At 43.1% G+C, this 14237-nt stretch overlaps 1 protein-coding gene across 2 annotated transcripts in view; it reads left to right on the top strand.

The window, feature by feature from the left end:
• Positions 1–13842, top strand: part of LOC139386340 (ras GTPase-activating protein 2-like) — a 50344-nt gene extending 36502 nt beyond the window's left edge. The window contains exons 20-24 of one of the 2 annotated variants that reach the window (XM_071131873.1): positions 6825–6907; positions 7266–7474; positions 8785–8888; positions 9209–9386; positions 9526–13842. In XM_071131873.1, the coding sequence (XP_070987974.1) occupies positions 6825–6907; positions 7266–7474; positions 8785–8888; positions 9209–9386; positions 9526–9556 (605 nt within the window). In that variant the 3' untranslated portion in view covers positions 9557–13842. The remainder of the gene's footprint in view (positions 1–6824; positions 6908–7265; positions 7475–8784; positions 8889–9208; positions 9387–9525) is intronic. The other variant, XM_071131874.1, reaches the window with a different exon arrangement.
• Positions 13843–14237: the final 395 nt, after the last annotated feature.

Below are 14237 nucleotides of genomic sequence, written 5' to 3'. Positions count from 1 at the left end.
CATTTGTGACTTCGATTACAGGCTCAAAATGGCCAGGAACAAAGCACTTTTGTCTGAAACTCGTCAGTCTATTCTTGTTCTGAGAAATGAAGGCTATTCCATGCGAGAAATTGCCAAGAAACTGAATATCTGGTACAACGCTGTGTACTACTCCCTTCACATAACAGCGCAAACTGGCTCTAGCCAGAATAGAAAGAGGAGTGGGAGGCCCTGGTGCACAACTGAGCAGGAGGACAAGTACATTAGAGTGTCTAGTTTGAGAAACGAATGCCTCAAGTCCTCAACTGGCAGCTTAAACAGACAACACTCAGACAACACTCATGGATATTTAGCAACATCTAGTTAGTTGGTCTTGGCAAATTAACATTGGGTTGTTATTTTCCCTGACATGCATATGGGCCTCTTTTTACCTTGTTCTGTGTATAATTTTGACCCGGAGTCCTACAAAATTGTATGTTTCGTTACTCTGATTAATCCACACATTTAAAAGGGAAATCTAGTTAGTTTTTTAGTAAGTTAAATTTAACCTCTCCCTGTTTGTCTTTCAAGCATCCATGTGGGTTTGTATCTTCCTGATGCCCAATAAGGAGGGGACTTAGTGCTAGGCTACTCAGACAATTGTTTACACGTGTGAGCGGTGTGGTTGAAATGATTCAATAACAAAGTTGAGTACTAAATGCAAGTTTGAATGATATTGGAAAATGATTGATTCAGATACAAGGCTAAAGCTTAGGTTACAAGTTATCACCTGCACTAACAAAGCCGTCACCTACAGCAAGATGGTCCTGGTGCTCTTTTCACAAACACAAACAGACCCCACAGAGCTTCAGGACAGCAACACAATTAGACCCAACCAAATCATGAAAAAATAAAAATATATTATTTCCAACGTGTCAAGTAGAATGCTAGGAACTAGAATGCTATTTGGCCTTACCTGACCACTGTGACAAACCCAAAATGAAGAAAAGCTTGACTATGTATAGACTCAGTGAGCATAGCCTTGCTATTGAGAGTCCACCTAGGGCATACCTGGCTCTCAAACCCACCATTTTATAAACTCCCATATAGATATCTATATAACAGAATCTGACTGTTGCGTTAACTTCCAATCACATCATCGTACTACATGACATCACCACAACAGCACCTACAGAGTCACATTTGGGCTGTCTGATTGGTCCAGAAACCGATGGGTTGGGCCAGAGCCAGAACACATGTGGGTAAAGCGACAGTTTCAAAATTCGTCATTGGCTTTGATACTCAAATTGGTTAAATCCAATCCCTGATTACTTTGTTTTGTACAACGCCCCTTCTACCTCACGTCACCATAAATGACTACAGTTGAAGTCAGAAGTTTACATACAACTTAGCCAAATACATTTATACTCAGTTTTTCACAATTCCTGACATTTAATCCTAATAAAAATTCCCTGTCTTAGGTCAGTTAGGATCACCACTTTATTTTAAGAATTTGAAATGTCAGAATAATAGTAGAGAGGGAGAGAGCTGGTGTAACTGAGTCAGGTTTGTAGGCCTCCTTGCTCACACACGGTTTTTCAGTTTTGCCCACAAATTTTCTATAGGATTGTGGTCAGGGCTTTGTGATGGCCACTCCAAAACCTTGACTTTGTTGGCCTTAAGCCATTTTGCCACAACTTTGGAAGTATGCTTGGGGTCATTGTCCATTTTGGAAGACTCATTTGCGACCAAGCTTTATCTTCCTGACTGATGTCTTGAGATGTTGCTTCAACATATTCACATCATTTTCTCCCTCATGATGCCATCTATTTTGTGAAGTGCACCAGTCCCTCCTGCAGCAAAGCACCCCCACAACATGATGCTTCCACCCCCGTGCTTCACGGTTGGGATGATGTTCTTCGGTTTGCAAGCCTCCTCCTTTTTCCTCCAAACATAACGATGGTCATTATGGCCAAACAGTTCTATTTTTGTTTCATCAGACCAGAGGACATTTCTCCAAAAAGTACAAGGAGGCTGGAGATTTGTGAGAAGACAACCTTTTACATAGTGACTTCGGTCAAGAAGGTCGAAGGTTTGAGACCTACTCCCTGCTGTTTCATTACATTGGTGTCAGAAGTGATCAGACCTTGCATCCACGACAGTGCGTGTGCTTGGTCAATGAGCACGTTCCTATAAGACGTAGAGTTGCAAGCTAGCGCGAGGACGCGCTCTTTCAAAGGAGGGAGTAGTGTAACAACCCTGGGTTTATAAGCGCGGATATTGACTGTCACTTGAGCATGCGGCACAGTCGATTTCAGGCTAGAAGGTTGAGGGTTAGAGACCTGCTCCCTGCCTGTTTCATGTTGATAAAAGCAGTGGCATGTATTAATGGTTGCAAAGCCAGGCTTTTGACCAAGAAAAATGTACCAATATTTTTTTTTAAATAATAATAATGTACCCTTGGTCTCGGTTTCATAATTTCCCATCAATTCGCAAGAGACTGAATGTATCTCACAAGAGAACGCATCCAAGCGAGCGAAACCATGCCCCTCTCTACGTGTAGGCCATCTATCTGATGCTGTCTGGTCCAAATGAGTATGGCATTGTTGCTGTCCGTATCATTGAATCCAAGGGGAGCCAGCAAGCATTTGGCCTCCCTTGATTAAAAAAGAAAAAAGTGGCTAGCTAGCTAAAATTGTACCCTTTCCTAAATTAGCCTTATAGATAGGGATTTGGACTTGTACCATACTTATTTCTCTGTATAACAGGGATTCTGATCCAACCATTAATTCATACATTGTTGTGCCCCTGGCCTAAGAGGATGGAAGTTCAATATGTAGCTAGATCCTAGCTAATGTTAACTAGCTAACATTGACCATGAATGGAATTTAGGCTAGCGAGCAAGCATTTTAGCCAGGTAACCTAGGACAAAAAAAATAAAATCGTGTACTGGATCACAGAGTGATAGACCGTTTCATCAACTTGAAACGGAGGAGGATAACATTTGGCGTGTCTCTACAAGTAATGAGTTAACATGTTTTTCTACTTGCACGAACGCGCACACAGAAATCAAAACCATTGACAGCTAAATTGTTTTTGGTATCTTTTAGTTGTCACTGTATTAGACTAAGCAGAGGTGGTTTGATGGTGTTGAAATGGTGCTAGAATAGAGGCAGCTTCTGTTTACTTTGCAACTTGCGGTAACTCTCTGTGGTTCTAAATCAATAGTTCCCAGAGGTTTTACCCACTGCTACTGCATAAAAGTGATGTTGGGGATTGGGCCTTCCTACACGTGTGTATCTGTGCTTGCAACTGTATGTTTGTGAACGGTACTGTTTGCTTGTTTGTGTGTCTGTCGGTGTTCTTTGAAACATTGTTTATGTAAATCCCGGCCTCGACTCAGGGCAATGGGCCCTAAAGCTCCAGCCACTCCTTCTACTCCTTGTCTCACTCTTTCTCAAGTATTGGAGCTATGTAAACTCACATGAATTCTTTGAAGAAAGAAACCGCTCTAGATCCAATCTTTTTAGTCGGGTCCTGGTCTCCTGAGTGTGCTCCCAACTGCTTACAAGCTACCAACTCCTTCACCGCCATGTCAACAGTCAGTCTGGACACATTTAATTATCTATTTATTTTGTTTTTATTGGAAAGTGGGAAAACCCGCTGTCAGCGTGTGCATCCATCTTGAATTCCGTAGGGAGGTAGCTGTTTTTCATTGAACCGGGATGCACTTGAAACCCATGGTTTGATAAAAAACACAGGGCATGCGAACAACTGCAATTTAAACGTGTATTTAATCATATCAAAGTACATATTTGGTGAAGGAGCCAACTTCCTGATGTTAATTTATCATATTTAGCATTGGGTGTGTAGGTTTGGGAGATTGTAGATTTGTATTCTATACTCCCACAACATACTTCTCACTCATTCCTCCACAATCACATGACTTAGATGTTAAACATGAACATGCATGCACATTACATTTGGGTGTGTTTTGAGTGGTCTCTGGAGCTGTGCTCTGCCACTAAAGTGCTGGTTCTCCTACAGCAGAACAGGCAGATAGATGGGGCCTCTTGGTTGGTGTCACACTTTTTTTTTAACCTTTTATTTAACTAGGCAAGTCAGTTAAGAACAAATTCTTATTTACAATGACAACCTACTGTTCCCCGGTAGGCCAACTGCCTTGTTCAGGTGCAGAACGACAGATTTGTACCTTTTCAGCTTGGGGATTCGATCCAGCAAGCTGACAAGGTAAAAATCTGTTGTTCACTCTAAATCGAATCAAACTTTATTAGTCACATGCGATGAATACAACAAATACAACAGTGCAGTTCAAGAAGAGTTAAGAAAATATTTTTCAAAATAAAGTAAGACAATAACAATAACGAGGCTATATAGAAGGGGTACAGGTTAGAGGTAATTTGTTCATGTAGGTAGGGGTGAAGTGACTATGCATAGATCATAAACAGTGAGTATCAGCAGTGTACAGAACAAATGTAGGGGTGGGTGTCAATGGAAATGGTCCAATGTCCATTTGATTAATTGTTCAGCAGTCTTATGACTTGGGGGTAGAAGCTGTTAAGGAGCCTTTTGGTCCTAGACTTAGCGCTCCGGTACCGCTTTCCGTGCGGAGGCAGAGCGAACAGTCTATGACATGGGTGACTGGAGTCTCTGACAATTTTATGGGCTTTCCTCTGACACCGCCTATTATATAGGTCCTGGATTGTAGGAAGCTTGGCCCCAGTGATGTACTGGGCTGTACGCACTACCCTCTGTAGGGCCTTACGGTCAGATGCCCAGCAGTTGCCATACCTGGCGGTGATGCAACTGGTCAGGATGCTCTCGATGGTGCAGCTGTAGAAATTCTTGAGGATCTGGGGACCCATGCCAAATCTTTTCAATCTCCTAGGTTTTGTCGTGCCCTATTCACGACGATCTTGGTGTGCTTGGACCATGTTAGTTTGTTGGTGATGTGGACGGCAAGGAACTTGAAGCTGTTAATGGGGGCCTGTTCTGTAGTCCATGATCAGCTCCTTTGTCTTGCTCATATTAAGGGAGAGGTTGTTGTCCTGGCACCACACTGCCAGGTCTCTGACCTCCCTATAGGCTGTCTCATCGTTGTCGGTAATCAGGCCTACCACTGTTGTGTCGTCAGCATACTTAATGATGTTGTTGGAGTCGTGTTTGGCCACGCAGTCGTGCGTGAACAGGGAGGGCCGAAATGCACACCCCTGAGGGGCCCCAGTGTTGAGGACCAGCGTGACAGACGTTTTGTGGATCTGTTGGGGCGGTATGCGAAGTGCGAGTGTGTCTAGGGTATCCAGGAGGATGCTGTTGATGTGAGACATGACCAGCTTTTCAAAGCACTTCATGGCTACTTACGTGAGTGCTACGGGGCGGTAATCATTTAGGCAGGTTACCTTTGCTTTCTTGGGCACAGGGACTATGGTGGTCTGCTTGAAACGTGGATATTACAGACTCAGTCAGGGAGAGGTTGAAAATGTCAGTGAAGGCACTTACCAGTTGGTCCGTGCATGTGTTGAGTACACGTCCTGGTAATCCAGCTGGCCCCACGGCTTTGTGAATGTTGTTTAAAGGTCTTGCTCACGTCGGCTACCAAGAACGTTAGACAGTGACAAAAACAGGGTTTGGGAGGTGCAGCTGAACCACCATGACATCAGGAAGCACTTGGGCTCTGGTGGTGCTGTTTTCAGGGCTTTGTAATAGTCAGTGCCAAAAAGGTTTGAAAGGCTTTTTGGAGGTTGTGAACGAAGTCTCCTGTTGCTGTAAGTGTTTAATGTGACTCGTAACTTGAGTATGGGTTTCAATTTCTAATGGAATGGAGAAGGACGGGGGTCGGTGTCAAGGGATTATGATGGTTTAGTATGCACATTTATCATTATGATCCCTGCAGATGGAACTAACCACTAGGACTACATCTCAAATGGCAACCAATTCTAGAGGGCTCTGGTCAAAAGTAGTGTGCACTATGTAGGGATGAGGGTGCCATTTGGGGCGCACGCTGTCTGTGTGTCCCCCTAGGCTAAAGTGTGTGTCTGGGTTCACTTTCAGACTAGTAGTGTGTCTGATTATTCTCCCATGTTTTTCTCATAATATTGGCAGGAGGTTTCAGTAAAATTGTGACGAGAACCATCGATCAGAATGTTAAGATCTGTATCTGGTTGGCTAGACATATATTTTTTTATTTAACTGTGCTAAGTGTGTGTGAGACTGAACTGGAAGGCAGAAGATATGCAGAGAATCAGATGGCGCTGGAGGTATGAGAGGTGGGGCCAGGGGGTGCCTCAGCCTGGAAATGCAGAGAAAGGAGCTCCCTCTTAAATGAGAGATTGGGATAGCAACATTCATCACATACCCAAAGCACCTGGATTCACGTATGCAAGGGAGAGAGAAGGACGGGGGAGGGAATGTGTGCGTGTGTGCAGTGAATTATCATCAGTGGATCAGACACTTCACTCTATCAGCTAGATAAAGGGAAGGAGTGTGAGCTGATAGGTGGAGACTGAAGAGAGACCAATGGCAGGAGCTGATACTGAGACTGCTTTTATAACTGTATATGTTTTGTGTGTTTTGGCCCGGCTATTGTCAGACACAGCGATGGAAATGGTTGTCTATCGAGTTTAAAGACTGTTCTCTATTTTTGTTGGAAGAGTTGGTGTGAAATGTAATGCTGCACGTCTTCTCGTAGTCAAGGGTCAGATGGTGTAAGACCTCAATGTTCCTCCTAGTGATGCAGTTTGACCAAGACATGAGTGCTAAGGGTGCACATAAGGGTAAGAGTCCAATGTAGACATTTTGTGTGTGTGAGTATATTGAACATTTTCTTTTTATTTCTGTTTTCCAAGGGAAAGAAGCACTCTGCATTATCCCAGTGAAGAATATCCGGGCTGTGGAGAAACTGTACGAAAGTGCGTTTAACCGCAAAAATGTAAGCAGGACTGTCTTTGTCTGATGTGGTCTGTTTAGAGCCAGGAGTTTACCCTGGCCACCTACCTGACCAGTAAACGGTCAAGCACAGTTAACCTCTGGGCCCTTGCATTAGCCTATAGTGTTTCCTGGTCAGGTCAAAATATGAGGAAAAACTCTGTTGGTTCTGTGTAAGTTGTGAGGGAAGTCCTTTGAGTTTCCGCATTGAATTTGAACAGAAACATGAGGACTATGAGTGTGTTACTCAAAAGAAAATCGTAATTGTCCGCAAAGGGCAATTCATTTGCACCATATTGACAGCCTGTCAGATATTTTGTTTGTGTGTTATTGACAACCCCTCTCTCCTCTCCCCTTTTTAGATGTTCCAGGTGCTCCACAGTGAGAAGCCACTGTACGTGCAGGCGGGGAACTGCGTGGAGGCCAGTGAGTGGGTGGAGGTGCTGAGCCAAGTGAGCCGCTGTAACCCGGACCGCCTGGGCACCTTCCACCCCTCGGCCCACGTGGCGGGGGCCTGGCTCTGCTGTAGGAGCCTGAGCGACAACCAGCCGGGCTGCAAGCCCTGCACACCGTGAGTACTCACCCCTGAATCTCAAATTAACCTCTACTAGTCCCTAGGTCAGTGTTCCCCAATAACATTTTATAAAAATCACCAGGAAATTACCTCTGTTATTTTTAATGTAATAAATCTGTTCGCCAAGTATCACCACACATAAATAGAGGGACATACAGTGAGCTCCAAACGTACTGAGACAGTGACACATTGTTGTTGTTTTGTCTCTGTACTCCAGCACTTTGGATTTGAAATGGCTATATGAGGTTAGACTGTCGGCTTTCATTTGAGGGTATTTTCATCCATAGTGGGTGAAGAGTTTAGAAATTACAGCACTTTGTGTATATAGTCTCCCCATTTTTAGGGAAACAAAAAGTATTGGGCCAAGTTCCCTTATGTGTATTAAAGTAGTAAAAATGTAAGTCTTTGGTCTCATAGTCATACCACACAATGACTACATCAAGCTTGTGACTGTAAACATTTGTTGGATGCATTTGCTGTTTGTTTTATTGTAAATAAGAACATCATACATTAATGTGGAGGGGTGGGGGGGGGGACTGGACTGGACTATGTACAGAAATGGTTGTAATTTCTAAACGGTTCACCCAACATGGATGAAAATACCCTCAAATGAAAGCTGACAGTCTGTTCTGTTCTCCAACACTTTGGATTTATTTACAAAAACAACAACAAAATTGTCACTGTCCCAATACTTTTGGAGCTCACTGTATGTGAACGTTTCTGAATTTAATCAATGTTTGAGATTATTCTTGGGACACGTGTACAAATGATTTATAACTATGTTCCGGCCCCCGACCGTCCGCTCAAGGAATGAATGTAATTGGTGACCTCTACCCTAGGTGCTTGTGTAGATCGGGTAGGTTTGTATAGATGGCTGTATGGTTCATTTGATTTAATTTCAGTCAATTCATTGTGATGGCTAAAAATACATCTTGTAACTGCGGATAGTAAGTCTGATTACTCCTGGGCTACAGCACCCAAATATTAGTTTATAGAACTTTAAAAAGAGTTGAGCATAGAACATTTTTATATGGTTCATAGTTCTATCTTGGAATTTGCCATATTTTGTGTACTGATGCTATCCTTCCCTCTCAGATCAACACAAGTTCCTAGAAGATAGAGGCTGCTTCCTCAAAGAAATTGACCGTATCAGAATCACTGCCTACTTGTATCAGACACCTGAGTCTTATTCAATAGGGAGCACGTAGCGAAATTGGACAATTCCAGCACGCGTTATTGGATAATCCCAGGTTTTCTGTTTTCTTCCATTTGGTGCCTAATGAACATGACCCTGTCTTCTCTCCCAGTACCTTGCTGGCTAACCTGCAGCTGGACATCGACTGTGATCGCGAGACGGAGAGAATCTTCTCCCTCCTCACCTCCAGCTACTCCAAGCTGCAGAAGATGGAAGGCAAGTGGGATTCTACCAGTCAATCGCCCAACTCTCACACAAATGAATATAAAACATATTCTTATCACAATAGATTATTTCTATAGTGGCTTATTGCATGAGCCATTTTCTCTTGAACCGTACGTACCCTGCTGGCTCAGATATTTTATTTTCACATTGTCCTTTCCAGCTCTGTTCCTGCAACTATTGTGTATGACTAATCAGGCTAGTACAGCTCGGATTGGCTTGGCTCAGTTTGGCCCTTTTTCGGGAATCTGGCAACAGTAGCTTGGTGTGATAGCCTGTGATGATGACCTCATGTATCTGTCTCCTGTGATCAGATGCGTGTGCCAGCATCGCTGTGTACCAGGGACCTCCGAGGGAGCAGGACGACTACTCCCTGTTCACCATCCAGGACCCCAAGGAGACATTCCACACAGTGCAGCAGATCACACACATCCTGGAGGAGCTGCAGAGAGAGCACGACACTCGCAGCGGCACCGCGCAGTACGGCAGCCAGTAAGTACACGCACGCACTCTCAAATACACACATACATATGTGTATACACGGACACTTTTTCACATGCACACATGGATACACACATGCGTAGACAGCCACGTAAATATTTATCCTCTTTGCTTTTCTGTGTCTTTCTAGAGAGAATCCGATAGTTGGGAAGACATCCTAACCAGTCTAGGTGGGTCTGTCTGGCCTGAGTTCAACACTGGAGCCCCAGGGTGGCACCGTCGGGATTGGTACTGAGAACGCTGCCTGCCTCCGTGAATACCAAGAACGCATTACCCCCAAGGTTGTGCTCTGCACCCCCTTCCCCGTCCACCACCGTGTGACTGGACGGACCGTCCAATAGAGGAAGTTAGAATTGTCACCTGACCCTGACCAGAAGCTCTCATTGGTTCAGAAGAGGAGACCCTTAGTTGTTTTTAAAAATTATCTTTCCCCGCCTGTCTCCATCCCTCTCTCGTTCTCACACACCACTGCCCTAATCAGAGGAGAATGTGCTTGCTCTCGTCTTCTACTTGATTTGCACAACAAAACTCAATCATTTCATTGAAATCTCCCCTTTTTCTACAGTTCGGTGAAGACCAGACAACATCATTAGTTGGTGTGTGTGTGTGAATAGGCTGCTAAAATAATCCCTTTTATACACTCAATGTTTTCGATCATCAACCATCAAGATGAAGCTCTCAATCTCTTGGGGCTTCACTGTTTGACGTCTGTTTACAACTAAACAGCAAGCTGATTTTGTTTATCTCATTTTCTATAAAAGGGAATTTTTCTCTCCTTCCTCCTCCTCTACCCACCTCTATATTTTGTGCTTTGAACAAATGCAGGTGTTTCAGAGTACAGTTAAGTGGATGAAACCGATCTGCCTTATTTTTCTTAATGGATGTATGTGTAAAAGTCTCTCACATCCATCCTCGGGTTAGGGAATAATGCCCAAGCACTTTACATATTTGGAATATTCCAGATGGCATCATTTTAGATACGTGGTATCAGTAAACCCCCCCACATTGATCAGTTAAATGATCTCGTTTACGTTCTCGTTTCCATTCCTGTACGATGACGTTTATAGCCTGTAGATTTTAATAGCTATTTTTCTTACACCAAAGATGAAAATTTCGTAGGATCGACTTGGTAAAAAAAAGTGTATAAATGTATTTTGAATACAGACTTTTTGAAAATGGAGAGAAATGCAGGATATATTTAGTTCATGTACATTTTGGTAAATGCATTGTTCCTCCTTTTAACGATGTAGACGATTTGATTGAGTAATGTTCTAATGTTCTCTGGAAATGCAGAGGGACCGTGGTCAGTAGTCTGTGACAACCGCTTCACCATGTAGTGATGTCACTGCATATCAATCACCATAAATCACAACAAGATAGACAATCCCCTTCACTTGCCGATCTAGCCCCTTAGATAGTCATCACTGCATCACTGGCCCACATTAACTAGTAGTCAAAGCTCAGGGATGATAAACGAGTTTCCCACTAGTACACTGAACAAAAACATAAATGCAAGATGCAACAATTTCAAAGATTTTCCTGAGTTACAGTTCATATAAGGAAATCAGTCAATTGAAATGAATTCATTAGGCCCTAATTTATGGATTTCACATGACTGGGAATACAAATATGCATCTGTTGATCACAGATACCTTTTTTTTTTAAAAAGGTAGTTGCGTGGATCAGAAAACCAGTCCGTATCTTGTGGGACCACCATTTGCCTCATGCAGTGCGACAATTCTCCTTCACATAGAGTTGATCAGGCTGTTGATTGTGGCCTGTGGAATGTTGCCCCACTTCTCTTCAATGGCTGTGCGAAGTTGCTGGATATTGGCGGGAACTGGAACACGCTGTCGTACATGTCGTTCCAGAGCATCCCAAACATGCTCAATGGGTGACATGTCTGGTGAGTATGCAGGCCATGGAAGAACTGGGACATTTTCAGCTTCCAGGAAGTGTGTACAGATCCTTGCGACATGGGGCCGTGCATTATGATGCTGAAACATAAGGTGATGGCAGCGGATGAATGGCACGACAATGGGCCTCAGGATCTCGTCACAGTACCTCTGCATTAAAATTCCCATTGATAAAATGCAATTGTGTTCGCTGTCCGTAGCTTATGCCTGCCCATACCAAAACCCCACCCCCACCTGTGGCACACATTTATATCAGCAAACCACTCACCCACACGACACCATACACATGGTCTACCATCTTCCCGGTACAGTTGAATACCAGGATTCAATCCATGAAAAGCACACTTCTCCAGTGTGCCAGTGGCCTTGGAAGATGAGCATTTGATGTCAAAGTGCAGTCAAGTCAAGACCCTGGTGAGAATGAAGAGCACGCAGATGAGCTTCCATGAGATGATTTCTGACCGTTTGTGCAGAAAGTCTTAGTTGTGCAAACCCACTGTTTCATCAACTGTCTGGGTGTCTTGTCTCAGACCATCCCGCAGGTGAAGAAGCCGGGTGTGGAGGTCCTGAGCACGTCCTTACACGTGGTCTGCGGTCGTGAGGCCGATTGGATGTACTGCCAAATTCTCGACAACAACATTTTGGTAGAGAAATTAACATTAAATTATCTGGCAACAGCTCTAGGGGTCATTCCTGCAGTCAGCATGCAGATTGCACGCTCTGTGGCATTGTGTTGTGTGATAAAACGGAACATTTTAGAGTGGCTTTTTATTGTCCCCAGCACAAAGTGCACCTGTGTAATCATCATGCTGTTTAATCCGCTTCTTGAAATGCCACACCTGTCAGGTGAATGGATTATCTTGGCAAAGGAGAAACACTCACTAACAGGGATGTAAAGAAAAGTATAAACAACATTTTAGAGACAAGCTTTTTGTGCATATGGGAAATATCTGGGATCTTTTATTTCAGCTCATGAAACATGGGACCAAGACTTTACATGTTGCGTTTATATTTTTGTTCAGTGTATTTACGAGTTGGAGGGTCGTTCAAGTGGATTTTTTCCCCCCAGTCATATGTGGTATAATGTCAAAGTTTTTATTTGTCGCACACACAGATTCGCAGATGTTACAGCAGGTCCAGTGAAATGCTTATAAAGGATGCAGGTCAGAAAAGTCTAATTTCTGGTGAGTGACCACCGATCTAATGTCCCAAAGTTGTTTTTGGTTGTAGGAAATAATACTACCTAATTCTACCACCTTCCCACTTGGTTATGAACACAGCATTAGTCCACATAGTCGCACCGTTCTTTATCATTTTATCAGTCAACCCGTAGGAACGACGGTGTGTAAACAGTTGCCTAGAAACTTGATCTTGGATCAACAACAAGAAGGGAACGTGTATAGTACAGGGTTAACCATGTTTCAGATATATTTTTTTTGGCTTGTGGAACTATTTGCTGTCAGAAGTTTTGTCTTTGGTTCGTCATATATTCCCGACATGCATGTCCTGTATTTAACTGTATATTTTTTTATGAGTACATTTTGTTTGAATGTATGTTTGTTTTTTTAACACTGCAAAAAAATGTGTTGGTGTGTTACGGCACCTTGTTCTTTGTCTTCAGTGGTACTAGGAAGCTGGCTGCTTTTCATGTCAGTCTGTTTGGTAGCTTGCTGCGGAGTCTACATCTAATAGCTTATGCAACGTTACAGAATTTAACGTTGTCTGGAACACCAGGGTCGTGTTCATCACAGCACACAGCGGAAAACTTTTTTGCAATGGATAAAGAAAATGAGCATCTACCTGTTTGTCTGTTTTCTTGCGTTTGGTGCCTAAATGAACACAACCTAGGTTAGGTCCCACCTGACTTTGTTTGTCAGCAGTGTTGCTGAAGGCTCTTGGCCTCATGGTTCTTGTCCTTTGTCAGCCTATTCTAATGTGTAGGTAAAGATGTCATCATGAGTGAGCTTGTTGGTTCATTGGTTGTCTTTCACCAATCTCAAACGGTTTTCAATCATAAGGGAATTTTCAATCACCTCATCTTACCTTTGACAGTCAGACGTTTTATCATGATGTATCTTTAACGTTGTCAGAACCTTTTTTGTTTTTCAAGCCATGAGAAACAGGCCTTGACTAACCCCCCCCCCCCCCCCCTCCCCCCCAAAGGGAACAAGGATTATCAGAAACATGTCTTACATTATCTGTGTGTGTGTGTAGCCCATTTAACAAAACATGGGAAGTCGAGTGATGGTTAACAGTCGATCCCTCGACAGGCCTTCATGTGAACAGTATCTGTGAATTCATCGCCATGACATAATCAGCAGTCTTTTGAATGTTAAATTCAATCATTGCAAAGAGAATTGGTTATTTTCATATTTCACCCCTGTAAACCTACCATTGCATACAGGACTGGAGTACCTATTTTTGTTATTTAAACTTATTTTATTTTCCACAACCAGAAAGTCAAATCATATCTCCTGTTTTTTTGATTCGTTCATTTGAAATAATTTACAATAAACATGTTGCCAACCCTTTCACTTCGTGTGTGGTCTTTATTAAATGTCAGCTCTAGGGGAGGCGGAGTAGAGTAGAAACATTAGCCTGGACCCAGATCTGTTTGTAAAACTTTGCCATCTCCTATGGTCATTGGAGTTGGTAAGATGGCACAAACAGATTTGGAACCAAGCTATAAAGACATTGGGGGGAGAACACAAGAAGGGGCAATATTATGTAGCAGGTTGCTGTTTTGGGATGAGTTTTGTTCTGGAGGCAGAACTGAGCGATTTCCACTAGATGGGCTGGCTGCGTAGTCAAAATTGGCTATATTGTAAAACTAAATGAGCTTATTGGTCAGAGTTTTAGGTTAGGATTAGCAGTGTGGTTAAGGTTAGGTTTAAAATCAGATTGTATGACTTTGGCTGACTGCTAG

This window comes from Oncorhynchus clarkii, chromosome 27, assembly GCF_045791955.1.
Source record: "Oncorhynchus clarkii lewisi isolate Uvic-CL-2024 chromosome 27, UVic_Ocla_1.0, whole genome shotgun sequence".
NCBI lineage: Eukaryota > Metazoa > Chordata > Actinopteri > Salmoniformes > Salmonidae > Oncorhynchus > Oncorhynchus clarkii.
Note: the sequence above shows the minus strand (reverse complement) of the source record. Positions and strands in the feature narration are given on the sequence as shown.